Source organism: Triplophysa dalaica, chromosome 23, assembly GCF_015846415.1.
Source record: "Triplophysa dalaica isolate WHDGS20190420 chromosome 23, ASM1584641v1, whole genome shotgun sequence".
In the NCBI taxonomy this organism is placed as follows: Eukaryota; Metazoa; Chordata; class Actinopteri; order Cypriniformes; family Nemacheilidae; genus Triplophysa; species Triplophysa dalaica.
Window position 1 is genome coordinate 3,997,246 of NC_079564.1, and position 26,854 is coordinate 4,024,099.

Here is a 26,854-nt window from a genome sequence, read left to right on the forward strand (position 1 = left end):
TATGATCTCGAGTAGTGTAGTTTGTACAAATTTACTAGTAAATGTGGATATTAACATATAAAGAAATAAAGAACTAACATGAGGTATGTGCAAAGCAAGAAATCTCCCAGAACATTAACAGAACGTTAACAACATTTCTATTGGTATTTCATAAACAGTAGAATTCAAATGAATTGAAAATGACAGCATTATGCCTATATTAAATTAAAAAACATTAATATAAAAACAACTTTTTAATATGTTAAAAGATACTGCTTATTACAGAAGTTTAATCTATAAAGGTCCATTTCGCTCCACCAATAGGCGGATTGTAAGGTCACAGGTCAAATTCAGCATAGAGAGAGCTCACACGCGGGTGAAAGGAGCTTAAATCAATCAGATTACAAACCCGCTTTCAATCCCCAGCAAACCTATAGTCAGTCGACTGTTGCACAACCATGAGATTCAACAGATGTAAACGTAAAAGAAGATTCTTCTCTTGAGGTAAGTTCTTTCTCGTTCATTGCGTTAATCATGTGTCTTTTCACTGTTTCCAAATGAATGCTGATTGGTGTTATATAAAGGAGCGTTCAGACCTGTTACATAAGTTTGTGTTCGTCTCTGATATGCTAAACTGTATGGACAGCCCACACAATTCATTTCTAAGTGTCTCGTTTTTTCTCATGATTTTCCAGCATCTCTTACGTTTTGACTGAACTTACTGTGGACTTGTCAAATTGTAATTATTTATGTGTTGGCTATAGTAATGGATTGAAAGTGCTATATTACGTAAGACGAATCCTGATGAATCATGAAAGAGTATATTGCTTGTGAAATGCAAAAATTATGTGATCACATTTAATGGAGACAAGAATGAGTTTCTGTCTACGGTTGTTTGATTGTACAGGTCACCTGCGTGTGACCCCTGTGGGGGTTTAGGATCGCAGTCATGGGGACCAGCAGCCAAGTGCAACTGCTACTCTGGAAAAACTGGACAGTCCGCAAAAGACAAAAGGTGAAAGGGTCTGCCATGTCTTAAACACATAACTGTGTAAATGATGAATCGGGTGAAACAAAAAAACGAAAAGACACTGGTCATCACATCAATAATGGTTGATACTAAAAAGAAAATTATGTAATTTTGTTTCTTAATCATTTTGTCTTGATTTGACCTTTTCAGTGCTGAATTCATAATTGTTAAAGGAACAGTTTACCCAAAAATGCTAAATTCTGTCTTCATTTACTCACCTAAAAGATATTTGGAAGAATGCTTGTAACCAAAGAGTTCTTGGCCACCATTGACCACCATTGCGGGCTACAACAAGTTAGACCCTGATATTAAAATTTTAAACTCTCTGTAAACATCGGACTGTTATACAGACTGTTATTTGCGCCTCCGACGCTTTGAACCGCCAGCCTGACAAGCGGGTCTGTGAACGGTGCCGTAATGGCACTGGACCGGATGGCTGCTTGCCGGAGCTGGATTAACTTCCCCTGTTGCAAGTCTTGTCTATGGTGTATTATGTGCATCTGTTTTTCTCACCACTTTCCTCATGTTATGCTGTATTTTTCTTCTTAATCCATTTCATTACACTGTACTTGTATATGTGTAATGACAATAAATTGAATCCAAATCCAAATTATGCAGTTCTGTTTATGCTTGGGCTTTTATAACAAATTGTTTTTTGCCACCAGGCACGTTTTTTTGTGGAGATCATGTGGCCGGTGGTGTTATTCATTGGACTGGTTTGGCTAAGAAAAGCCAACCCCCTCTACCGCCAACATGAATGTATGAATGGTTTGTTGTCATATGTAGCAACAGATCTCAGATTTTTTTACATCTCAAGTTCTTTTTAATAATGACCGGGTTGCTCCGTCTTCAGGTCATTTTCCAAACAAAGCCATGCCATCCACTGGCGTCCTTCCGTGGATCCAGGGGATCTTCTGCAATGCCAACAACCCGTGTTTCCAGCATCCTACCCGTGGAGAGTCTCCAGGTCTTGTGTCCAACTACAACAACTCGATGTGAGTTTCCCCCATGGTTTTTTTTCTTGCTTAAAGACGCAGGTCAAACAGACCCTCAAGAGATTTTCCTTTTCACATCTGTTTTATCACTTTTATGTCTTTCTGTTCAGACTAGCTCGGTTCTGGGCTGACGCACAGGAGCTTTTGTTTGAAGATCCTCAGTTCCTGCAGTTGGGACGATTATGGAGAGAACTCACAGCCATGAGCAACTTCATGGACACACTCCGGACCGATCCCGAACTGATCTCAGGTCGGCAAAATTCCTATTGCCTCCCAACCGTCCACCCCCTGTTAACACCACTTTCCCAGATTATATCACATGCTCAATCTGCCTTGAAGAGGCCTTTTTGTGGGGAATACTAAACCGCTTAAGCCTCCTCTAAGCTATTATTTTTAGAGAAAGCAGTTCCATTTGTTTACCTCACGGCGAAACACACAAATAAAGCTTGTCGGACATTCCTGGCCTAACAGATCTAAAAAGACTTCCCTCATACAAAAACAAATGGACGCATGCCCGGAATGTGATTGATGCTGCATAAGTAGAGTTGTCCAAGATGTCCAAGTGCAAGATTGAATGAACTTATGATTCCTGGCAGAAGAACCTGTCTCAAGTGCAGTACTACATGTAGCTCCGGATCCTTAAGTGACCCTCAAAGCCCCTAAAAAAGGGCCAAAACTTGCTTTTTTGTTTCGTTCGAAAGGGTCGCTGACCTCTCTGAGTTCCTGGCTCTCATTCACACCATCTCCTCCTTCTTTCAAAAACAAGCATTCTCTTCAAAAACAGAGTGAGATCCATGCCAGATTTTAGCAGATGCCTGGCATACCAGAGCTCTTTATCTTTTCATTCATCAGGACGGTAGTGTTCACGAAGGCTTTTGAGAAGCCGTCCCACCTGAATGTGCCTTGAGTGTGGAAGTGTCACATACTTCAACCCTGCTGAAATTTTTCACTCCGTCATCCTGTTCACACGTTTTGTTTGGTTCACATGCAGGTAGAGGCGTGAAGGTGGAGGACATTTTGAAGGACGATGAAACCCTCACTTCATACCTGCTAAGAGACGTTCCTCTGACAGATTCTGTGGTATATCAGCTGGTTAATGCACAGATCAGACCTGAACAGGTAAACTGTCATGAACTGCATGTTTAAAATGAAAGCGGTAATTGTCTAGACTTGTAATTATATATAATTCTATAATTCGTAGCCTTGGAGTTTTAAAGCTCCATTATGAGCAGTTATGAGAGACTGAGCTTCGGTTTTGGCATTCCATTGACTTTGAAGACAGGGCCTTTTTGTTTACTGAATAAGTCCAGAAATGCACACAACATTGCATATTGTATGCAGAATTTGTCAAAGAATTTGTCACAGAATATTTGAGTGTTTGAAAATCTCTGAACCTCAAAATCAAAGATGACAAATTTATAGATATGTTTTTATAATTATGTAATTTTATTTTAAGATTTAGGGCCATTATTATTTTTTCACGTAAAAATAGGGCATTCAGGCGATTAATAACGATTAATCGCATCTAGAATAAAGGTTTGTGTAGTGTGTGTGCATCTAAAATTTGTATTTACAAAAACATACACATACATCCATATAATTAGGAAAAATACAAAAATAAAGAAACATTTATACAGTATATCATTTAAATTATTGTTAATTAAATAACTACATATAAATATTTAAAATACATATGACAAAAAATATTATATTTTATATTAAATCATAAAAAAATATTATATTTTATATTTAATTCATTAAAAAATATTATATTTTATATTAAAAAAATATATATTAATATCTTCAATTTAGTCGAAGAGGTGCTCTTTAAACACAGTTGATGGAGATCCCATTTTCATGACTATATTTATTTACAATATACAAAATATAATATACATCTTATATTACACATAAAATACAACATTTCGTTGCCCTGTACTTGTTAATGTGTAATGACATTAAAGTTGAATCTAATCTAATATATTTATTGTAAAAAACGGTTGTACTGTTTATCAATTAGGAATAAAAATGAGTATTCCATGAAGTCAAACAGCCACACTTTCTTCTTGTAGATACCTAAGGTCTTAGAATCTCGGTGAGATCACTGACCACAAGCGTCCCTTTTGCGATCTTCTAATTAAGTCGTGAATGATGATAAGATTGACATCACCACCGAGACCAGCATCAGCTTTCTCTGCATAAAAATGCACCTTGTTGGTGCATTTGAATGTCTCTGTTTGAGTCTGAGAGAATCTTGGCTGTCTCTAAAGTGCCCGTTTGTTCAGCATCAGACTGGATGTTTGTGCTCCTCAGCTCCCCGTAGGAGCCCTTTGTTATGTATGCATTTGTCACCCAAGATCCCTGCAAGTTATCAAACTCCGAGCCAAAAGCAGAATCGCGCTGCTCACACCTCTCTTACCTGATAACTGCACTCCATCTGTGCTTTTCTCTGTGGGGTATTATTAGTACGAACAAAGCGCTAAAGGTGATTTACAAAAGGTCTCCTTTGATCTTGTGGGTGGTGCTTTGGTCAAAGAGCGGAGCTAGTGTGGAGGAAATAGGACCGGACACACTGATGCTCTCCACGCACCAGCCGAGCCTCAACCACCCACAAGTACATAAGGGTCTGGGCCACTTTCATATGGAAATGTAGGGGACAGGAATGTGGAGAATTTTGAAGGCTTTCTCAGAGCCGCTGCCAGTCAGACAGCAGGGGCGTACTGAGGAAGATGGAATGTGATGGTTGGATACGTTTTTAGAGAGAGTGGCACAGAGAGAGAGAGAGAGAGAGAGAGAGAGAGAGAGGGATAAGTCTAGAAAGAAAGAACGTTTTCCAGATGGGGTTTTGCACAATGATTTGGAGCTAATGTCCAACCAGGAAGGTTGAATGAAAAAAGATCTAATGAGCTCTCTTTATTTATCCTAATTGTTAATTTAGCGTTTAAGGTCACGAAAACATCTTTCTCTCCTTTTCTCAGTTTGCATACGGAGTTCCTGATCTCAGGTTGAAGGACATCGCCTGCAGTCAGACTCTCCTCGAGCGTTTTCTCATTTTCCCGAGCCGTCGAGGCCTTTACGCTGTGCGCAATGCCATGTGTGTTCTCACCCCGCAACGTCTTCAGACTATTGAAGACAAATTCTACGCCAATCTCGACTTCTTCAAGCTTTTCCGACTGGTCAGTCTGCTCACACACTCAAATAACTCTGTATTGTAATCCTTACACTGTTTGAAATGGATTTAGATGCAGAGGAAGTGCTGTCACAGATTGTTACGTGAACTCTGGGAGGTCAGCTTTTGTTTTGGGTGGAGACGGTGAATTGTGGGCTTGGTGAACTTGCTTGGGATATTTGACTTGGCATATTTATATCTTTCACATAACTGTTGTTAGGGAAGCGATAATACATAGACACTAGTTAATGTTGTGCCTTACCCATTTTAAACATTATAAAGATCTGGTGCTTTGGTAGTCTGAACGCTTTTGAAAATTATAGTCTTTTTCTATTGTTCCAAATTTTCATCCAGTCTTAGAACAATTAGATTGCGTAACAGCGTACAACAAGTTTGATGGTATCGAATGAATATTTGAGGGATTACTAACAAAACACCACACACCCTTCCTGGTAGTTCGTGGAAGTTTATAGTATCATTCCGTACTGTATGTTCATGGGGTCTGAGTCGCCCAGTCGATGTTATTGGAGGGGCCGACGACCTATTTTAATAATGAGATTATAGTCAACATACCTTTCACACTGGCTTTAAATAATACTGAGACACTGTACTTAAGACTATAGAGTTTACACTCTTTTTCTTAAGTATTCTCTATGCATACTTAAATACACAAAAAACATTCACTTTTATTCATATTTACTTACATAATTAGCTTTTATCCTTTTTATATAGATTTCATTACTTCACTGTACATTTATGCTTTTAGAAGGCACAAAGCCACTTACGGTCATTTAAAGGTGTCATGAATTAAGACATTAAGACATAAGAGGTAATCGTATTCAAGCGAACATCCTGTAAGTTTCAGAACTGAAAACCCCCTTGTTACTGAAATTACAACTTTTATTGACACCAGGCCTAGCGGACCCCAGGTCCTGGAATGCACATATCTATGATAGGTTGAACACAAAGATGAATATCAACGACTACTTCTCTAGCTCCTCCCATTGGTTCGCGCATGACAGTACTGAAGTAACACAAGTTGCGCCGAACCAGATAGAGCGAGCAAACAATAAACATGCCGATAAAGATCGCAAAATACTGTTCAGTGCCTGGTTGTCGAAAAGCACAGTCGCTGCATTACCTTCCTTCGGATTCCGACATTAATAATGCGTGGTTGAAGTTTACTTTTAAAGACGTTCCAACTCACGTGGTAAAACATTGAGCATTTGTTCGCTTCATTTCAACGCGGATTCCTTTGTGAACAAGACAACGGGTCGATGCTGGATTTGTGTTAAGACTAAAATTAAAAAGCAGTGCTGTGCCGTCAATATTGGATCTGACAGAAATCGCTTGGCAGTCATAAGAGTAAAACACATTTGTACTATGCGTCACTATTACTTTGTTAGAGATCGCTCGATATGTCCTGATAATGTGTAACCTAACGTTACATATCTAACCAAATTCACAGAAAACTAAGTTTACTAAGCAAACTGCTATCAAATCATAGCAGAGGGCGTTTACTTCCAAATCTTCAATGTGGTACGCCCAGTAAAACCCAGCGTTTGTTGAGCCGGTTTCAAAACCGAGGTAGAAAAAAGCGTATTACTTATTGATTTTGATGTTTTTGATGTAAAAACCAAACAAACGTCATATGTAAACCTCATACAACAGTATAAAACAATAAAAATGGCCAGTTCATGACACCTTCAAAGGAACAGTTTGCCCCAAATTGAACCGTCTATCTTTATTTAATCATCCTCAAGTTGTTCCAAATCTGTATAAATGATTTGTTCTGATAAACACAGAGAAAGATGTTTGGAAGAATGCTTGTAATCTAAAAGTTCTTGGCCACTATTGATCTCGATAGTAGGAAAAATGGCTTTATACATTTCTTTGTTCTGATGAACACAAAAGAAGATATTTTGGAGAATGTAGTAAAACAGTTCTTGGGCACTTTTGAGAACATTTTCTTACTATGGCGGTCAACGGTGGCCAAGAAAGAACTGTTTGGTTACAAGCTTTCTTCCAAATATTTTTCTCTGTGTTTGTCAGAACAAAGACATCTATACAGATTTCGAACGACTCGAGGGCGAGTAAATGATGACAGAGTTTTCATTTTTGGGTGAACTGTCCCTTTAAGGTCATATACATTTGTTTCATTCCTATGTTTCTCGAGAGTTCAGTTGAGACACACTGTTAAGTGATTTTCTTCCATTGAAATGGAATCACTGAATACTAAAATCATCTATCTCATCTCCTTTCTTTGTTGTAGATGGATAGAAAGTCTGATAGGAAGGATGTCTTATTTTTGAGGTTGTTTCTATGACACACACAGCATTTCCTGAAATTTCCAGACCCATTGTAAAGTAGCTTGGCTACCATTTCTGGGGCAGCCCCTGGAAGAAAGATTGTTTTTGGAAGTGTTCTATCTGGGAAGACAGGAAGTGAGCCAAACATGTTTCCCAAATTCTGCTCTGCAAACTCAGCTAAATTTATTCTATCCCTGTCATATAAGGGATTTAACAAATGTTACACGTGATCTGTTTGTACGTTGTCTTAAACCTTAAATATTAATGTTGATCAGGGTTGGACAAAAAATATACACATTTACAATTTGCTTCCGTTTATTTGTACCATTTATAACATTTGAAATGGCCACTTTGAACAAGACATTGAATTAAAAGTCAAATGTATGGCTTAAATACTATCACACAATGCCCCGTATGTTGTTTGTATGAGAACATACTTATGGGTAATTCATACTGAAAAAAATACAATTTTAATTTATTGAATTTATTTTAATTGTGCAAATTGTAATTGGATAGTGCACAGCTCTTTTTGGATTTGAAAGATTGACTGTAGGCCTATTCTTCTGAAAAGACTATTAAAAATCTGCCCAGAATCCCAAAGTTGTATGACTGGCATACTTTCTCTTTACAGTGGTTTTACAGTATTTTCTTGTATTCAGCTCCCTTTAGTTCTTGATAACCACTCAAATGGACTAGACCTGCACTTCTGGACCCGACTGTTGCCCGCCATCTCTGAGAAACTCAGACTGGTAAGCGCGCTTCTCTCCAGGGCCCATTAAAAGTCCATCTTTATTTTTAGTCACCAGGAAATCACGCTTTCCTCCTTCTGGCTTTTCACGCAAGAGGGCGGAAATGGAGATATAATTTGTGTGTTTGCGGAAAAGCTAATTTCAGCAGCCGCTTTGTAAGATTCACAGAAGATAATTTAGAACCGCTCATAATGTGAAATCTCAGGGTGAGGGCATTTAGAAATCTGATCTTTAACGAAACTGGGGAAATGGCCCACGAGCTGCAGACGTCAATGTGCCTTAAGCGCTGCGGTGAGAACGGTGAGTTCCTATTGGTGGAGATTGTCTTTTGTCTGTCGCATGACTGACATGGACCATAATGCCGATTGCTCATTTTCCGAATTCCTTTTCCATCACGTTCGCCACGCTGCAGGCCAAATGTACTGCGTGGTTAAAATATCTCCACCGACAGTTTTATGGCCTCCTGTTTCTATAAATGTTTTAATTTATAGTTATGTAAGGGATAATGAACAGGTAGCATGTTGTTATCGCAGAAATTCGCCCCGACAGTCTGATCAGGACCCAACGCAAAGTGTAATAAGCACCCTGCTGCCACATGAGAAAAAACTGGACATAAAATGTAAATTTGAAGGGATTTTTTCAAAATGATCCGCGTTACTGTGTGTTATTAGGTTTAAGACTGTGGTCTTGGAATAACGAACAAGCAAATGTCGCGACTGACCAATCAAAATCAAGCATTACTACGAGATGTGTAATAATCTATAATATAAAATATGCGTTTTGTATTTTTATGTATTTCAAAGTATATTTTATGTATAACATGTATTTTGTATGGAAACAACAGGCGTCCGATACGAAATATGTATTTAATTCAATTGTGTATAATTTCTTTGTAAAATGTCCGCTTTTGCTATTTGTCTTTAAAAAATGCCACTTTAATTGAATGTATTACTATCCAACACAATTTTTTTCATTTAAGCCTTAGTACCCTTATGCTTTTTGCGACTATTTTATGCTAGAAACATATGGTGAAGTCCTTATATTTTTGATAGACTATTTCCCCTTTTTTTTCTGAACAACTTTATATGTTGTTCTATTAATAGCTGTTTGACAGAGACAGTTCCAAAGACCTGCTGCAGGTGATCTCGCCCCTCCTTCAGTCCCAGGTGACCCCGTCTTTTAGCCAGATTATGTCCGCCACCTCCAGTTTGTTCTGTGGCTACACGGAGGGGGCTTTCTCCAGGGTCACCTCTTTCAACTGGTATGAGGATAATAACTACAAAGCCTTCCTGGGCATCAACAGCACCCGTGGACAGGGGAAGTATAACTACGATCACACAGCCAGTGAGTACATTTGCTCCATTTGTTCTTTAGACTGAGGAAAAAACAACCTGTTCCTTGATTTCGTTTCCTTTTGATCTCCCTCACGTCTTTTTTAGCCCCGTTTTGTAATGACCTCATGAGGGATTTGGAATCCAATCTGGTCACAAGGATGTTGTGGAACTCGGTCAAGCCGTTCCTGATGGGCAAAATCCTTTATGCGCCTGACTCCCCTGCCGTCAAACACATCATAAAAAACGTAAAACGCTCCAACCTCTGTTTGTTACTACACTTGGTCTTCACACACATACTTCTCTCCGTCTGCCTGCTTTTCTGTCTGTCTGAAAGACTGTCTATCTGTCTGTCTAAATGAGGACATTCTAAAGATGTATCTGCCTGTCTGTCCAGAGGGCATCCCCAAAAGTACGTTTTACTCAGATTAGTCAAGTTCTGCCTACTTTTGGGGACAAATTGGTAGGACAAGTAGGAGCACGCACACACACATGCTGTATTCCATGTGGAAGTAAATATTGCTATGCGGCACCCACCCTGAAGGTGCAGGGCTGTAATGTGTAATACGTTTTCGAGATATTTTCTTGTTGCGATTAAACGCCATTTTAAATAAATTAATTCAGTAAGGTTGCTCACTTTAATTTAGAATGAACCCTAAATTACCGCCCACTTCGCATAGAGAAGGGAACAAAAATGTTTTGCATGCCAGCTATATTGGAGTAAAAGCTTTACTGCTCCTGGCTTGTCATATAAATCACCTAAACGCTGCATAACTGTCAATGGGTTTGCTGGTGGGGAAATGACTCAGGACTAAGAGGCTCCTGTAGAGGCTACGAGTATTTTCGGAGCCCATAAGAACAAGCTGACTGGCTTTTGACTTCTCAAGTTATGTAAGCAGGACTGCTTGTTTCTGCACCTATGTTGTAAATAAGATTTCTCTTTTATACAGTAACCATTTGTCCACGAAGCCACAATTTCTCTCCTTTATTTTATTTTGGGTGCTTTTCTTACTCTTATGTATTTCTCATTCCTCTTTTATTATCCAGGCAGAATAGCATTTGTAAAAATAAGCGAGAAAAGAAAAGTGAGAGTGACATGGAGATATAAGACCGCTGCCCCAGGAGAGAAGTCCTTCTTGTGCAGGGTGAGGTGTGGACATGTTTGGCCTGGGCAATGGGCCATGGCTGGAGTCCCATCCGATCAGCTTCAGAAGGTTTAAGTTTCTCTGTTTATGCAGCAGGGCTTTCAGAGAGACTGTGTCTTGTGGGAATTTAGTTATTCCGTGGTCAAGCTCTGGCAACCGGTTGCCACCACCTGAGCATTGTTCTGTCTTTATTGTGACTGTACTGTTGAAAGTTGAACAAAAAGATTGTTTAATTTGTTCCTGCTTGCTTTTACTGGAATGCACCTAAACACACGTGTTTGTTTGTCCAGGCAAACACCACCTTTGAGGAATTAGAAAGACTGAGGAACATGGGCCGGGTGTGGGAGGAGGTTGGCCCACAGGTGTGGACGTTCTTTCAGGGTGGTGTACATATGAACATGCTTCGGGTAAGAAAGAGCACAAATGAAACAGTACTTTTTGAAAAATGCCACCTGACCATAAAGATTGTTTTAATATCACATTAATGTGTTTTTTATCTTAGGACTCCATTAGAAACCCCACAGTCATGGATTATATTAATAAAGGCTTAATGGAAACTGGGTTTAGCGGTCGGCATATCCTCAACTTCCTGTACAATAGCCCTGAAGAAGATCGAGCCCGGGACATGCCACGGTTTGACTGGCGAAACATCTTCAACCTCACTGACCAAGTTATTCGCCTGATAAATCGATATGGAGAGGTATTCGGACCTCCACTATTTTAGTTACTGTCTGCAGCAGTTTGTGATCTTAATGATAACTATTCCCATTTTGCACATTTTTTATGTGCACGGTATGCAAGTTATGAAATAGCTAACATATAATTTGAGCACCAGCCTGATCTTCGGGAATTTGTAAATATTAAGGGAGGCTAATTCAGATGAATCTGGATGATGTGAATCGTTATAAATACTAAAACTAACCTGATTGGTTAAACCATATCTCCCTACAACTTAACAATGCGATCGTAAAAAATCTTACGATTTCGTCATTTTGTTAAACAGTTAGGAATTGTTGTGAGATCATTTTGACTGTACTACACTAAATATTTAGCAACAAAAGTTCACACATTTTTTTGCTTATTTGAAATAAAGAAGCTGGATACTCCAACACAATGTCAGCTCGTACACAGTAAAAAATCTTTTTTTGGCTGCTGGGGCGTCAGAAAACATTGTAAAATAACAGTTGTTCATGTAAAATTACATATATACCTGTTTTCCTTGTAAATTTGCAGTCCTTTTCCGTTAAATTTTTTTGTACCGCATTTCAAAATACATGAAAACCGTAAAAATTTTAAGTTAAAAATTATACTCGAAAAATCTGTAAAATTCTGTAGAATTGCAGTTTTCACAGTGGTACTATTTTATGTGGAGAAATCATATCTCATTTCATTCGTATGGTTTACTTTTGTGCCAGTGTTTTTCAGGTTTTGGCGCGGAGTTAAGGATGAAGTATTGCTATTAATTTTTATAATAATTATGTTTTTGCTTGCTTTATATGAATTCATACATTTATATTTATATTTAGCAGACGCTTTTATCCAAAGCGACTTACATTGCAATATCCAATAAATTTAAACTTCCCTTGGGGTCGAACCCACAACCTTGTGTTGTTAACGCAATGCTCTTACCACTGAGCTACAGGAAAGCAAAATCTTATGACATCACCACTTTATAAAACTCTTCTGAATTCCCGTGAGATCAGGCTATATACTCCCCGAATTAGTTTTATATTGCAGTATCACAAATTCTTTCAACAGTAAGAATTAGTACTGTTCAGTATAGCCTATAGTAAACTAATATTTCATTCCACACACAGCACCTTTAAATTCAAAGACACGCTTTATCCCTCTGACATTTTAAACAGAGTGCTTTTATTGGCTGAGAGTGGCCATTAAGCTTCACTTGCAATTCACTCTCACAGCCCTTGTGGACCTCCGGCGCAGACAAAGAGAAGCAAATCTTCTCTAAAACAGAAAGGCACAGACCAAACAGTCAATCTTCTCTCTCTGATGTCAAGAAGAACAAAGAAAACTCCTTGATTTCTCACTGAGACTTCGCCAGCGTCTGGGAGAGTTTTCATAGATCTCCATGCCGAATGCATTCAATCCTAATCAAGCTAAGCGAATGCACCTTGTGCCAGTGAAAGAAGAGCTCCGCTATCTAAGCTCTGCACTCCGTTCCAGCTAGTATAGCAGAGGAGTGACAGACCAACCCAGAGAATAAGTCCAATTAGGTACAGCTGTCAGTCTACTTGACCTACACAAAGAAAAAGCTCAGACTGGTTTATAGCATCGCATACCAGCCACATGGGCAAACAATGTCTCCGAGATTTAAATTCAGACACCCAACCACTTACGCCAAGTGCAGACAAATTAACATCAGACAACTGAAGTTATGCTTTTCTTTGTGTTTATGCAGTGTCTGGTCCTGGATAAGTTCTCGGCCATCTCAGACGAGGACCATCTGACCCAACGGGCATTAGACCTTCTTGAGGAAAATAAATTCTGGGCTGGCTTGGTCTTTGTGGACATGTACTCCTGGACCACAAAGGTGCCACCTCATGTCAAATTTAAGATCCGCATGGACATTGACGTCGTGGAACGCACCAACAAGATCAAAGATAGGTCAGTCTATAACATAATGATGTCATCAGTAAACGATTTATCATATTTTCAATACGTCCTATTTATGTGGTCAGATACTGGGATCCAGGACCAAGAGCCGACCCTATGGATGACCTACGGTACATATGGGGAGGATTTGCTTATCTGCAGGACATGATTGAACATGGGATTATAAAGACCCACACGAGCAAAGAACGGCCTTTAGGGGTGTATTTACAGCAGATGCCATACCCCTGCTATGTAGATGACCTGTAAGTATCACACGCAGATGTAAAATATACTGTATATGTAAAGGGTTATTATGTTTATTACACATTACATGTTATGCAAATAAATGGTCTCTCTTCTTTTCCTCACCGACAACTCCAGCTTCATGCTAACTCTGAATCGCTGCTTTCCAATCTTCATGGTGTTGGCTTGGGTCTACTCGGTCTCCATGACAGTCAAGAGCATTGTGCTGGAGAAAGAGATGAGGTTAAAAGAGACGTTGAAGGCAATGGGCGTTACTAACCGTGTGCTTTGGTGTACATGGTTTATCGACACCTTCCTCATGATGGCCTCCAGCACAGCCCTGCTTACTCTGATTATCATGGTAATGATAATCAGCAAACACACTTTTCAGGATGTAAATAGATCCATTTGGTGGTCTTAGTCGGTTTCAGACGGTTTATCTAGATCAGGGGTTTTTAAACTGGCTTCCGAGGACAAGATAAACAAGTAAAATAAACAAGTTAAATGATTAAACTAAATTCCCATACAAAAGGTAACAGTTTTTGATATATTAAATAGATTATGCTGTATTTGATAAAACTCAATCGATTGAAAAGTTAGATTAAATGAAGTTAAACAGAAAAATTATTAGTTTAACAGAACATTACAATAGTGAGAAAAATATATAATAACGCAACTTAATCAAAACAATTATAAGATACATTTTGTTGTATCAATCAGATGTTTATAAAAAGTTTTCAATAAATGTGTAATTTGTTTTAAATGTTTGGGGGGTGGTCCCTTACACAAGGTTGATCATACTTGGGGGTCTGTATCTATATATAATATTATGTAATGTAATGTATTATATCATATAATCATGTTAATACAGTTGTTCTATCACATCAAAATATTATTTGAAGTTGCAGTTATTGGATGTTAAAAGGTTGAAATATTTGTGCTATACTGCCCCCTTGTGGTAAGTGTAAGCAATGACTAGTTTGCTTAATATACCGTGAGTAACACGAACAATCTTAAAGTCTTTTGTTTTAATTCACACAGGGAGGCAAAGTGTTGAACTACAGCAATCCCATCATCCTCTTCCTCTTCCTGCTCACGTACACCACGGCGACCATCATGCAGTGTTTCCTCATGAGTGTGTTTTTTAGCAGAGCTAACCTGGCTGCGGCCTGCAGTGGCATCATTCACTTCACTCTCTACCTGCCACACATAGTGTGTTTTGCCTGGCAGGACCGCATTACCAAAGACATTAAAATCATGGCGGTATGTCCCATCAGAAACATCCGAACCAATAGAACACCAGATTTAATGTTGAATGAATGTTATTCTTCACATTGATTCAACATTACACCGACTATCTTTGTAATGTAAGAATGAGGCCTTTTTGAGACATTTTGTAATGGTTTTACTGGTAAAAAAAGGTCTGTGATTGTTCACATTTGTGTATCAGAGTCTGATATCCCAAGTGGCGTTCGGCTTCGGGACAGAGTACTTGTCCCGTTATGAGGAGCAGGGACTCGGGCTGCAGTGGGACAACATTCAGACCAGCCTTCTGGAAGGAGATGAGTTTTCATTTCTCACTTCAATTGTCATGTTGGCAGTGGACACGGTTCTTTATGCTGTACTGGCGTGGTACCTCGACAACGTATTTCCAGGTAAATAGTATTCTGCTTTCATAGTGAGAAAAGTATGAAAGTACCAAAAGCAACTATGGTTCTTATGTTTATAATCAGGGCAGTATGGTATCAGAAGGTCTTTTTACTTTCCAATCCTGCCATCCTATTGGTTGAACAGTCCTGAGCCTCTTAAACCAGGTGAGTTTTGCATAAAGTATAAAGTGTTACTATTTCAATTTATTCTTTAATATAAATATTTATATTTTGTCGTCCACAGTTCGTACAAAGTTGGTGATGAAGAAACCTGCGGTTGATGACGGCGTCAAGAAAGCCAAGAAAGAGAACAACATGCAGCAGGCCGGATCCTGCAAACATGGAGGCGTACGTGACAAAATCGAGAAGGAACAAATGAAGGTTGATGAAGAAGAGACAGCTAATGAGAGCGCAGTTTCATCAGGTATAGTAACTTTTTCAATGGCATTATTCCAGCTGATTTTGTTAGCTATCAGGGGAAATGTTTCATTCCGAGTGACTTATAACAGCAAACAGGAAGATGTTCTCCTCTTACTCTTGGAACAGATCCCATCAGATCTATTCAAAGGCCTATCCAGGCTTATCTGCTTCACTAGACCACAGGCATCCAGCAGGTTTCTTGGCTTTGATCTCATAGAGCCCCATGGGAGTAATTACTGTGCTCTTAGTTTCGTCACTACTTGTCTTAGGTTCAGGTACGCTGACTAATGTGGCGCCAGACACGGGTGCCATGGGCATGGACACACATGTTTATGCACGAGCACGCGTGTACGTGACACATGATGCACAAACACGCCTCTGTACGTTCCCGCTGTGAGATGCTGTAACCTTGTTTCTGTTTGCTTGGCTGACAGGTTGGAATGCCGGTTTCTGTGTGTCACAGATTGCTGGTTAATGTATGTTAGAGATGTTGAATCGCTGTGGTAATGACATTCTTTCGTGCTGATCTTATTTCTGCTTTTGCAAACATGCTCAAATTACTGTGGCAACCATGGTTGGAGCAAAGCAGTAATACTTACATTATTGTTGCCACTGTGCCGCATTATACGTGCTGATGGGATGTCAGAGCAAAATTCAAGATCATTCATCGCTTAGAAAGATTCATATTTGGTTCTTCAGATAACTTGTATATGTTAAAAGATTGAAATAGTAAAAAAGTGTATAACAAATAGTAAAAGTGTTAATTTTAGCACTAATAATAAATAAATACATGATTTTCTTCAAACATCATGAGAAGATTTATATTTATTAGATTTTTTACAGTGGATGGATCCTTATTCAAATTTATTTTTATTATTACGGTTTCGTTTTAAGGTTTAATGAAATTATTTTGAATTAGATTTTATCGTTAATATTGTCGTTTTCTATGTTTATTTTTTAGAAATTAAGGTTTTCCTTTGTCATTCAATTACGTATTTGTTTATTTTTTAAGTTTCCAAATAATACAATTTTTGGTTCCTTTTTAGGTTTTGTTTAGTTTTTATTTATTTTAATGTTTTAAATTCGATTTTATTGTTAAACTTTAGTTTTCATGTTTATTTTAGTTCGAAATATATATTATCTTCATATTATCTATATTTTCATTTATTTATTATTATGTTTTATTTATATATTAAGTTGAATTTCTTTTAGTTCGTTTTTAAAGTTTAGCTTATTATTTATACAGTATATTATCAGTTAATGATTTTCAGTATATTGCTGAGGCAATATTTCTAATCTTCGTTTATTTTGAAGTTTTTCAAATAATTTTTAAGCCAATATTTATTTGATTTTAATTCAAGGAAATAGTTTTAATAGCTTTTTTTTACAATGATATTTATTTATTGTCAGGGATGTATCTGACCCAGAATCTAAGAATTTTGTAAGAGTTTTATTTTATTTTCTCTTTGAAATAATTTATATCATATAACATCTGTACAGTATTTCTGTAATATTTTACAAATTTTTCTTATTCCTATCTATCATTTATATATCCAGGGAGTCAGTTTTTCGAGCCTGAGCCAGTGGGTTTGGTGGCAGGAGTGTGTGTGGAGAACCTGTATAAGGTGTTCAGTGGCAGCTCCAGACCTGCTGTAGATGGGCTGAGCATCACCTTCTATGAAGGTCAGATCACGGCCTTCCTGGGCCACAACGGTGCGGGGAAAACCACTACCATGTATGTCTCAACACCTAAAGAAATGGGTCTTTATTTACATGACAAACAGTAACAAATATTTGCTTCTCTCTCTCACAGGTCTATTCTCACGGGTATGTTCCCTCCCACCTCTGGAACAGCCTTTGTTTATGGGAAAGACATCCGCAAGGACATGGACGGAATCCGCAAATCGCTGGGAATGTGTCCTCAACATAACATCATCTTTCACCAGTTTGTAACCCCCCATGTGCTTTAAATTAAAGGATGTGCAGAATAGACAACTTAAGTCAATCAATCATACTTTCTTTCTCTCCTTTTCTCCATTTCTGACATGCAGTATGACTGTAGCCGAGCACATTTTGTTTTACTCTCTACTGAAGGGTAGACCTGCACCAGAAGCCCAACTGGAGGTGGAAAACATGCTGGAAGATCTCGGTCTTCCTCACAAGAGAAATGAGGAAGTACAAAACCTGTCAGGTTATATCACAAATCCCTTCTGCTTGCCTAAATGAAGTTTATCATTAAAGTTTGTCAGTTGTATATCAACATCTTTTAGTGATTGTTTTCTCACTCTGTGTAGGTGGAATGCAGAGGAAGCTTTCCATTGCAATGGCTTTTGTTGGTGGTGCGAAAGTTGTGTTTCTAGATGAACCCACATCAGGAGTGGATCCATATTCCAGACGCTCCATCTGGGATTTGCTGTTAAAATATCGCTCTGGTACAATAACCATTGATTCCCCAAAATACTTAGTATCATCTTGCAGATGTTGTTGCATCATACTTTGGGTACTGGTGTGAGATGTGTGTATGTGTTTGGTATTGCACAGGTCGTACGGTGATTCTCTCCACACACCACATGGATGAAGCCGACCTGCTGAGCGACCGCGTGGCCGTCATCTCTCAGGGTCGACTGCACTGCTGCGGGTCTCCTCTCTTTCTGAAGAACTGTCTGGGCGCCGGGTTCTATCTCACGCTGGTGCGGTGCATCAAGGAGGATGTGGCCTGTGTCAGGAAGGAGGTGAGACATTTGACTGTGTGTTCACGGAGTGAGTTTAGTTATATTAATACGGTTTGTCTGTTTTCTGCAGGGTCAGTGTGACTGTATTGATAAATGTTCTTGTGAGAGTTCACTCTGTACCAAGTTCAACGAAAACGGCAAAGATCTGCCCAGAAGAACAGAGAGGCAGATGGAAGGTAAGGAGTTCAAAGTTGTCGAAATTCTGTCAGCAAAAATCTTTTATCCAAAGCGACTTACATTGCATTATCCTATACATTTATACACCTGGGATCGAACCCACAACCTTGCGTTTTGGCAATGCTTTACCACTGAGCTACAGGAAAGCTCATCATTTTTTTCAAGATGATATACAGTATTTAGTGTATAGTCTGCTGCATCTTTACATTTTATATAAACTTTTTTAAACAATAAAAGTTTAAAACATTTCATGTACTAACTTACTGAAAATCAAAGCTGTCAATGTTGTCATCATGTCAATGTTATATTTGGCCAACATCCCTGCACTGCTATTGTTTAATATCAAACATCTTGGTCACATGATAATGCATTTACTTCAAATTGTAAATCTGGTTTTGTTCTTGAGGGGGTTGTGTGTTGTGAACCAGTGATTGGAACTGAAAATCCATCGGACTTGTTTGTGTTTTTTTGCAATCTCTATCTCTTTTCCATCAGGGGACATTGAAAGCATCACAGCCCTTGTGCAGCATCATGCTCCAGAGTCGAGGCTGATCGAGGTCATAGGTCAGGAACTGACCTTCCTTTTGCCCAGCAGGGGCTTCAGACATCGTTCTTACGCCAGTCTGTTCAGAGAGCTGGAGGAGACGCTGGCGGACATCGGTCTGAGCAGCTTTGGAGTTTCAGACTCATCGCTGGAGGAGGTTTGATCACACAATCAAATTGATCCGGTTTTATTTTGTTAAACATTGAAAATAATGAATTTGTAAGTTTATTGGGAATCAATATGTGTGATTTGTATTTGCCCTATCTTCAATCTACAATGACAGCTAAATATTTTTTCCCTTATCACATATCACTCTTTCCTCCTCTAAATTTGAATTTCAAGCTAGAATAGTTGCAATTTGTAACATTAATAAATTGAACACTATTGTAAATTTAATACTACACTTCTCCCAGACTGACTGAACTCAGAGCCATTGGAAGAGAGAGTTGCGCCAACGGAAGTATATCGGAAGTTTTTTTTGCGTTTCACGTGATTCATGGAACCTTCAGATAGTTCCAGGAAGTTATGTTTTCTCTTTTCAGGGGTCATTTGAAATTTCTTCCATTTTTTATTCATTAAATGTCTTTTAGTGGGTTAAAAGTTTACCTCAGTTTGTCTGTTTAGCCACAGCTCCATGCGTTACTAGTAACTTTTGAAAACTATTGAGAGCCAACATGATCCGCCATTGCTGTGAAAAAACTGTTCCGGAGTTGACGCGACTCTTTCTCTCAATGGCTCTGACTAAACTGAATTCTCAAATATTTTGTGTGTAAAAACATTGTCTGCTTTGTGTCTTGCAGGTCTTTCTGAAAGTCACTGCTGATGGAGCATCTTCAGACGGCAGTGCCGTATCTGGTGAGATACTGTTTCTGATCATTCAGTCGATCTCAGATGTTTCAGCTGGTGTGTGTGTTTGTCAGTTTACTGTCCCTGTAAATATTGTGATGTGCATTTTGTGGTTGAACCTCTTAGACATCAGAGCTCTGCAGCAGAAATCTCTTGTGAGTCTCTATAGAGACAGTGAAAAGATTGAGAACATGGAAGAAGGTGAAGATTAATTTCAGTTTATAGAAACAACACTGGATGCCATCAAGAGCGGCTCGTCTCAGATATGACAGAGTGCTATTTAGCGCAGCCCTCGTAGTGTTTTTTTTTGCTGGCCAAAGCTTGCTTTTTAATAGCTAAAAACAGTTGTATCTTCATTTTTTTTCTAAAATTTGCATGAATTTTGACTGTGGATGAGCCACGAAAACATGCAGTCACATTTCACATCAAAATCAAAAGGAAAATATTTAAAATTATATAACGTAGCAGACAATAGTCTGTATTTGAAATGTAATGGTTTGTCCTGCCAATTCAGCATCTTTTTCTTTTCAGTTCTCATTACTTGCAAATAAAATATTATTGATACAAAACAGGCCTTCTTTTCTTGAAGAAAGTTTTTTGGGGTAAAATATACAAAAAATTAAGAGACTATTCCAAATTATAAATTAAATAGCAAATATGCATTTAGTCCAGTGTTTGTTGAATTTTAACAAAATTTCAGGGGTGACATAATAACGTCAGCAATGTGAAAGACTGACAGCATGACAGGACAAATGAAAACACAAGGTTATCAATACAAAAAATACTTTTGAACTTTACCTAAATACATGTAGAAACATTCCCGTTGCATTGCTTAAAAGTGAATACAAAATTATTTTCTTTACAGTATATTTGAGGTCTGAAAAAAACTGTTATTTTGAACTGTTCCTCCAGTTTTAATTTTCTTCAAAGAAATACAAATTAAAAACAATATTTTTTATATTAAGGAGCAATATTGTTATTAGTTCACAGAATGTAAAAAAACTATCATTTTACCTAAACACTACAAATAATCAGTTCAGAAAACTTGAAATCGTTTTGAAATGGTCTCTTCATTTTTTCAGCGGCTAAATATTTTTCTATTAGTTTTGTGGTGAATTGTGACTTGATAAAGCTTTGTGATACCGAAATGAAGTATATTTGCTTTCTTAGTTTTGCAATAAGCATTATGTTGGCACTGACCACCCTAATACCACAGTACATACAGTATAATGCCTCTGTATACCTCATCCTGACTGTATTTGATCTTGTGTACAGATGGAGACAGATCAGTGTATGCTAACAGTCAGTCGAACACTGGACTATTATTCAGCAAACAGGGCAGAGGGTCCAGACAGGTGAAAGGAGTCTGTTTGATCCTCAAGCAGTTAGTTGCTCTCCTCATCAAGAGATTTCATCACAGCACACGATCTGGAAAAGACTTTCTAGCCCAGGTCAGGCTAACAATCCTGGTTTTGGTTTATAAACGGTTGGTTATGTATTTTACAGGTGCTCTGAACTTTATTCTGCACTCTATTTCAGATTGTGTTGCCGGCAAGTTTTGTTCTGGTTTCTTTAATGTTGACTCTGATTGTTCCACCGTTTGGAGAATATCCCAGTCTGACCTTGAGCCCATGGATGTATGGCAGACAATTCACATTCTTCAGGTAAAACATTCAGAAGCAACTATTGTATTTACTATAGTGAATTGTTGAATATTGTAGTCATTTCTCAATTCTAGTAGTCATAGTGTACCACAGTACTCGGTATGATAAAAGCAGACGCAGACCTTGTGAATAACTTTTTACAACCATCATGTTTGATTTACTCATTATGTCATGCCTATTTGTACTTAATATATGCCATTTATTACAATGAGTTTGGTAAATGAATCAGTATATCATCATTCCTTCAATGAAATGACAGCCTTAATTACTTTCCTTTCAGTAATGAACAGATGCAAAGTCCTGAAATGAGATATTTTGGGGATGTGCTACTAAACAGACCTGGATTTGGGACTCGTTGCATGTTGGATGAACCTCTTGAGTACGTACACATTACGATTCATAAATATACATCGCTGCCGTTTCCTACTGGCCCACTAACATCATCCATTCTTGTTCCTCACAGAGACTATCCTTGTAATAACATTACCACTAAATGGGAGATGCCTTTGGTCAACCCGGCACTCATAGACATGCTGGCTGACTCGAGGTGGACCGACATCAGCCCATCTCCTAGATGTCAGTGCAGCACGCCCGACAAGCTCACCATGTTACCCGTGTGCCCGGAGGGGGCCGGGGGTCTTCCTCCTCCTCAGGTCTGCCCCTCAAATCAACTACACAAAACCTATATTTGTTGAGATGGTGTTGGTGTATAATGAAATGTGTACCTGGATTTTAGAGGATTCAGTCCACTGGTGATGTTTTGCTGGATCTGACTGGCAGAAATATTTCTGATTATTTGGTGAAGACTTACACGAGCTTAATAAGGACAAGGTATTGTGGTCCAATTATCAGTCTATAACTATTGTACTTTTTATTACATGCATATAGGAATGCATATTGTTTTAATATCTTTCTTTTTGTTTTACAGCCTAAAGAGCAAGTACTGGGTAAATGAGCAAAGGTACTGATGTCCAATATAAAAAATAAAGGGCGCCCCCTTGTGGTCTCTTGTAGAATAAGTATTTGCATGTGTGATCTCTTTTATTCAGGTATGGGGGCGTCTCAGTTGGAGGACATCTACCTGTTCTAGATTTGGATCCCAAAACCATCCAGAATGCTGCGTCTCAGTTTGGACGTTTGCTTAATGTCACAGGGGTCAGTTGTGTTTGTATTGGGGTGTAATGTTCCTTTTTTTGCCATTAACCAATTTGGTTTCTATATCAATGATACTGAAACGAAGCAAAATAGATGTACAAGATAGAGCTTGATCTTGATATACATGTATATATTTTTACAGTGTATTATTTACAGGGTAGATACACAACACTTACTCTGAAAGAGTTGGGTACTTTCTTAAAATACATGGAGACTGAAAACAATGTCAAGGTGAGATTGTTTCAGTCCTGCTTTTTGTCATAGTTTACCGAGCTTGTCTCATTGACAAATAAATTACACGTTTGGCGTTTTCTCCAGGTGTGGTTCAACAACAAGGGATGGCACGCTATGGTGGTTTTCATGAACGTGGCAAATAACGCCATCCTTCGAGCCAACCTGCCTCCTGGTGCCAATTTAAATGAGTATGGCATAACAGCCATCAATCATCCACTGAACCTAACAAAGGAACAGCTGTCAGAGGTCACAGTGTGAGTAAGAGAACTTTACACAACAGGAACATTTGCAAATATTCAAATATTGATAATGCTTGTCTCATTATGTCACACATATTGAAAGAAAATATTCTTAATTTGTATTTTTCTATTGTTTGAGGTAAGCTATATACTGTAAAGATTCTTTAAACAAGATAGATTTAAATAACATTCATATGCAAACGAGACTTTTCAGAGCTATATATCTTAAAAAAAGTTGTCTAATTCAATTCGACAAATACATTAATGCAATTACTTCAGGTGATAAATTTAGCATTTCAGCTGACAGACCACATTATCTTATGCACCTTTGCCTACAAGTATAGGACTATTTATCCTATTTTCAGAAGAGTTACAATAGTTTTGTTTGTTGTAGTTTTATTTTCATATTTATAGTTTTTATGTTCATTTTAGTTACTTTTTTCTTGAATTTTTACAGATTAATTAGTTTTAGTTTTATTAAATTTTAGTTAATAATTTTAGTGCCTCCTCAAATTTCAAGTTATATCCGGGTAAAAATTTCTACTTACGTTTAAAAAATACATATTTATTATATTTACACTGTTACAAAAATAACTGAAAAGGTACTGGTAATTTTCTGCCAGACATTTCCGTTAATGCTAACATGCAAATATAAAATACAAGCAAAATCAATGTAAAAAAATGATACAGAAACTTCATTCAAATTAATACTTTGCCCTATTTTATCAGGTTTTTACAGATTGACTGTATTAAACTTAATTTTAAAAATGATAAAAGGATGAGTACTGATTTCAATAACCCAAAAAGTAACCAAGTTTTAACTGTAATAATACTATACTATAGTTTATTGGTTTTATTTAGAGTCAAGCAATAGCAACCACAAATTTACCATGGTCTCACTATAGTAACAATAGTTTTACCATGATACTTGTAGACTTCGTTATATGTAAACTATGTTTATATGATTTGTTATCAGTCCAAGAAACATGATTTCTATACTTTTACTATAATAATACCACGGTTAATTTTCAGTGTTGAAACAATTTACTGCATTATCTGAATGAACTCTTTCGTTCTATCAGACTGACCACCTCAGTGGATGCAGTGGTCGCCATCTGCGTGATATTTGCCATGTCCTTTGTACCGGCCAGTTTTGTGCTCTATCTGATCCAGGAGAGAGTGACTCAGGCCAAACACCTGCAGTTTGTAAGTGGGGTCAGTCCAATGATCTATTGGACTGCTAACTTCTTCTGGGATATGGTAAGATTGTACTTGCTTTATCAACAATACACACGTTTTACATTCTATACACGATTCCAAAGCAACAACATAAACACATGCTACTGCGCGTGCGCTTTTGTGGCCCAAACTTAACTTCCGGTACACATGCGCAAAGAATAGAGTCCCTGGAGATTGTTTAAGATAACAAGCAAGAAATAAATAACATTTGCTTGCAAGTTAAAAGTATGTCTAGCTAGTATTATTTTGGGTTACCAGTAGAAGAGCCGTCATGGCTAAACTTAAATGCGACACAAAAACATTCAACAAATTGTTTATTAAATACAATTATTATACAAATAAAATATGTATACATTGAATAAAATAGAAATATTTATATTATTAGCCACCAGCCAGACCGATCAACAAGACCTGAAGATAACTCGAACCATGCTCATGTGTCTGATGAAACCGTCTATATATAAATTGGTCATGACTTGACTTTTTAGCATCTACTACAGTAGTCTTCTGATAAAAATGTCATATCGCTCTTCTCCTCTCACCGCAGGTAAACTATGCTGTCAGCGCAGCGATGGTCGTGGGGATTTTTATTGCATTTGACAAGAAATGCTACACCTCGCCGGCTAACTTACAAGCCCTGATAGCTCTGCTGATGCTTTATGGGTAACAGAAATATCATTTTAATGATCATTTTACTCTTCTCTTTGCATATTTACGTCTGTCCTGTTTTTGGATCAAAATACATGAACATTGATTCTGAATATTGTAAAAGGAAACAGACAGCATCTACAGAATTAGATGCTATAAAGTAAAATATTTAAATCATTATAAATTCTAATCTTTTTTTTGCTCCTGTGTTGCGCAGCTGGTCGGTAACACCACTGATGTATCCGATGTCGTACCTGTTTAATGTGCCAAGCACCGCGTACGTCTCTCTCTCCTGCATCAACCTGTTCATCGGCATCAACAGCAGTGCCATCACGTTTATCTTGGACTTGTTTGATAGCACAGAGGTGAAAATACAAAACACTCCAAGCATTCAAAATATTGAAGTCGCTTCATCTGATGGTGGTTGGTTATCTTCACAGGCTCTGTATAAGTGTAACCAGGTGCTGAAAAAAGCCCTGCTCGCCTTTCCTCACTTCTGTTTGGGCCGTGGGCTCATTGACATGGCGATGAACCAGGCGGTGATGGACGTGTATGCACGCTTTGGTGAGTCTTGCTTCTTTACCCACCTCGCATTTCAGATGCTTGTTTTGAGGCTGCCGCATGCAACTTAAACCCGGCCCCTGGCAAGGTTTGGACCCTGTGATCCGACAGTCACTGGTGCTTTAATCTCCCTGTCGACATGACGGACATATAACACCGCACAACAGTGTCTACAGGGGAGGTTCACATTGCAGCTAATGCCAATTGGAGGCCACGCACTTTTTAAATAACCGGCGTATCAGACATGGGTTTAAGCTAATCTCCAGACACGACGAATCAATGTCTTTATTTTAATTTGTTTTAACGGCCTGTAAAATACTGCTTACTATCATGGTTCTCTTAGTTTAATCTTTAAAGGGACAGATCACTTCAATGTTAAATGAACATTTCACCCAAAATAAAAAATCGGTCATCATTTGTTTTGCCAAATGTGATTTAAAATGAGGATATGACTCTTTTTTTTCTGTGGAACTCAAAATAATATATAATGAGATATTTTGAGAAATGTCTCAGTGTGTCCATACAATGAAAGTAAATGGGCACATTGTTGTATGGTTACCAACATTCTTTAAAATATCTTCTTTTGTGTTTTCCAGAAGAAAGTCATATAGGTTTGGAACAACGTTAAGAATTTTTTATTTTTGGGTGAAATATCCCTTTAATTCTGTCATTTACTCAACACAAAAAAATGTTAGGTAAATGTACTTCATCCATGGCTTTGTCCTAGCGTAATAGAACCAGTCTTTGTCTAATTTAATGAACAATGTAAACCAATTTCTTGATGTTTATATCAGGTGAAGACTTTAGCTTGGATCCATTCAGCTGGGACTTTGTGGGGAAAAACGTGACCTTCATGGCAATAGAGGGGTTTGTGTATTTCATCCTGAACATCTTGATTCAGCACCGATTCTTCCTGGAACACTGGTGAGAGGAAATACAATCTCACTGCACAAAAAACAAGTCTACGATTTAATCTAGGACACATTGCATACATATTTTGTCAGTGTTTATGTTACCACCAAATCCATGACCCTTGCGCTTCTAATGCGACGCTCTACTAATTTAGATACAAAATCATCAACCTACAAATTCTATCTACTGTACATCTTATACAGATAGAGTAAAATGTTGTGTACATCTCTCTAACAGGATGTCAGATTACAGAAAGCCTCCAGTAACTGAT

General features: G+C 38.0%; 1 protein-coding gene across 1 annotated transcript in view; it reads left to right on the plus strand.

Moving 5' to 3' along the window:
• The first annotated feature begins 928 nt into the window (after positions 1–928).
• abca4a (ATP-binding cassette, sub-family A (ABC1), member 4a) overlaps positions 929–26,854 on the plus strand; it is a 30,286-nt gene continuing 4,360 nt past the window's right edge. Inside the window, exons 1-41 of the mRNA XM_056738375.1 lie at positions 929–994; positions 1,675–1,768; positions 1,863–2,004; positions 2,115–2,254; positions 2,996–3,123; positions 4,983–5,180; positions 8,142–8,231; positions 9,335–9,575; positions 9,671–9,810; positions 10,998–11,114; positions 11,210–11,407; positions 13,127–13,332; positions 13,407–13,583; positions 13,702–13,924; positions 14,605–14,826; positions 15,014–15,218; positions 15,297–15,377; positions 15,457–15,636; positions 17,190–17,367; positions 17,446–17,577; positions 17,684–17,823; positions 17,927–18,064; positions 18,174–18,364; positions 18,435–18,540; positions 19,037–19,242; positions 19,886–19,940; positions 21,207–21,382; positions 21,471–21,595; positions 21,876–21,974; positions 22,059–22,248; positions 22,332–22,426; positions 22,524–22,556; positions 22,645–22,750; positions 22,907–22,981; positions 23,069–23,238; positions 24,306–24,483; positions 25,010–25,125; positions 25,328–25,475; positions 25,551–25,674; positions 26,466–26,595; positions 26,821–26,854. The exon at positions 26,821–26,854 is cut by the window's right edge and continues 87 nt beyond it. Of these exons, the coding sequence (XP_056594353.1) occupies positions 929–994; positions 1,675–1,768; positions 1,863–2,004; positions 2,115–2,254; positions 2,996–3,123; positions 4,983–5,180; positions 8,142–8,231; positions 9,335–9,575; positions 9,671–9,810; positions 10,998–11,114; positions 11,210–11,407; positions 13,127–13,332; positions 13,407–13,583; positions 13,702–13,924; positions 14,605–14,826; positions 15,014–15,218; positions 15,297–15,377; positions 15,457–15,636; positions 17,190–17,367; positions 17,446–17,577; positions 17,684–17,823; positions 17,927–18,064; positions 18,174–18,364; positions 18,435–18,540; positions 19,037–19,242; positions 19,886–19,940; positions 21,207–21,382; positions 21,471–21,595; positions 21,876–21,974; positions 22,059–22,248; positions 22,332–22,426; positions 22,524–22,556; positions 22,645–22,750; positions 22,907–22,981; positions 23,069–23,238; positions 24,306–24,483; positions 25,010–25,125; positions 25,328–25,475; positions 25,551–25,674; positions 26,466–26,595; positions 26,821–26,854 (5,793 nt within the window). The remainder of the gene's footprint in view (positions 995–1,674; positions 1,769–1,862; positions 2,005–2,114; positions 2,255–2,995; positions 3,124–4,982; positions 5,181–8,141; positions 8,232–9,334; positions 9,576–9,670; positions 9,811–10,997; positions 11,115–11,209; positions 11,408–13,126; positions 13,333–13,406; positions 13,584–13,701; positions 13,925–14,604; positions 14,827–15,013; positions 15,219–15,296; positions 15,378–15,456; positions 15,637–17,189; positions 17,368–17,445; positions 17,578–17,683; positions 17,824–17,926; positions 18,065–18,173; positions 18,365–18,434; positions 18,541–19,036; positions 19,243–19,885; positions 19,941–21,206; positions 21,383–21,470; positions 21,596–21,875; positions 21,975–22,058; positions 22,249–22,331; positions 22,427–22,523; positions 22,557–22,644; positions 22,751–22,906; positions 22,982–23,068; positions 23,239–24,305; positions 24,484–25,009; positions 25,126–25,327; positions 25,476–25,550; positions 25,675–26,465; positions 26,596–26,820) is intronic.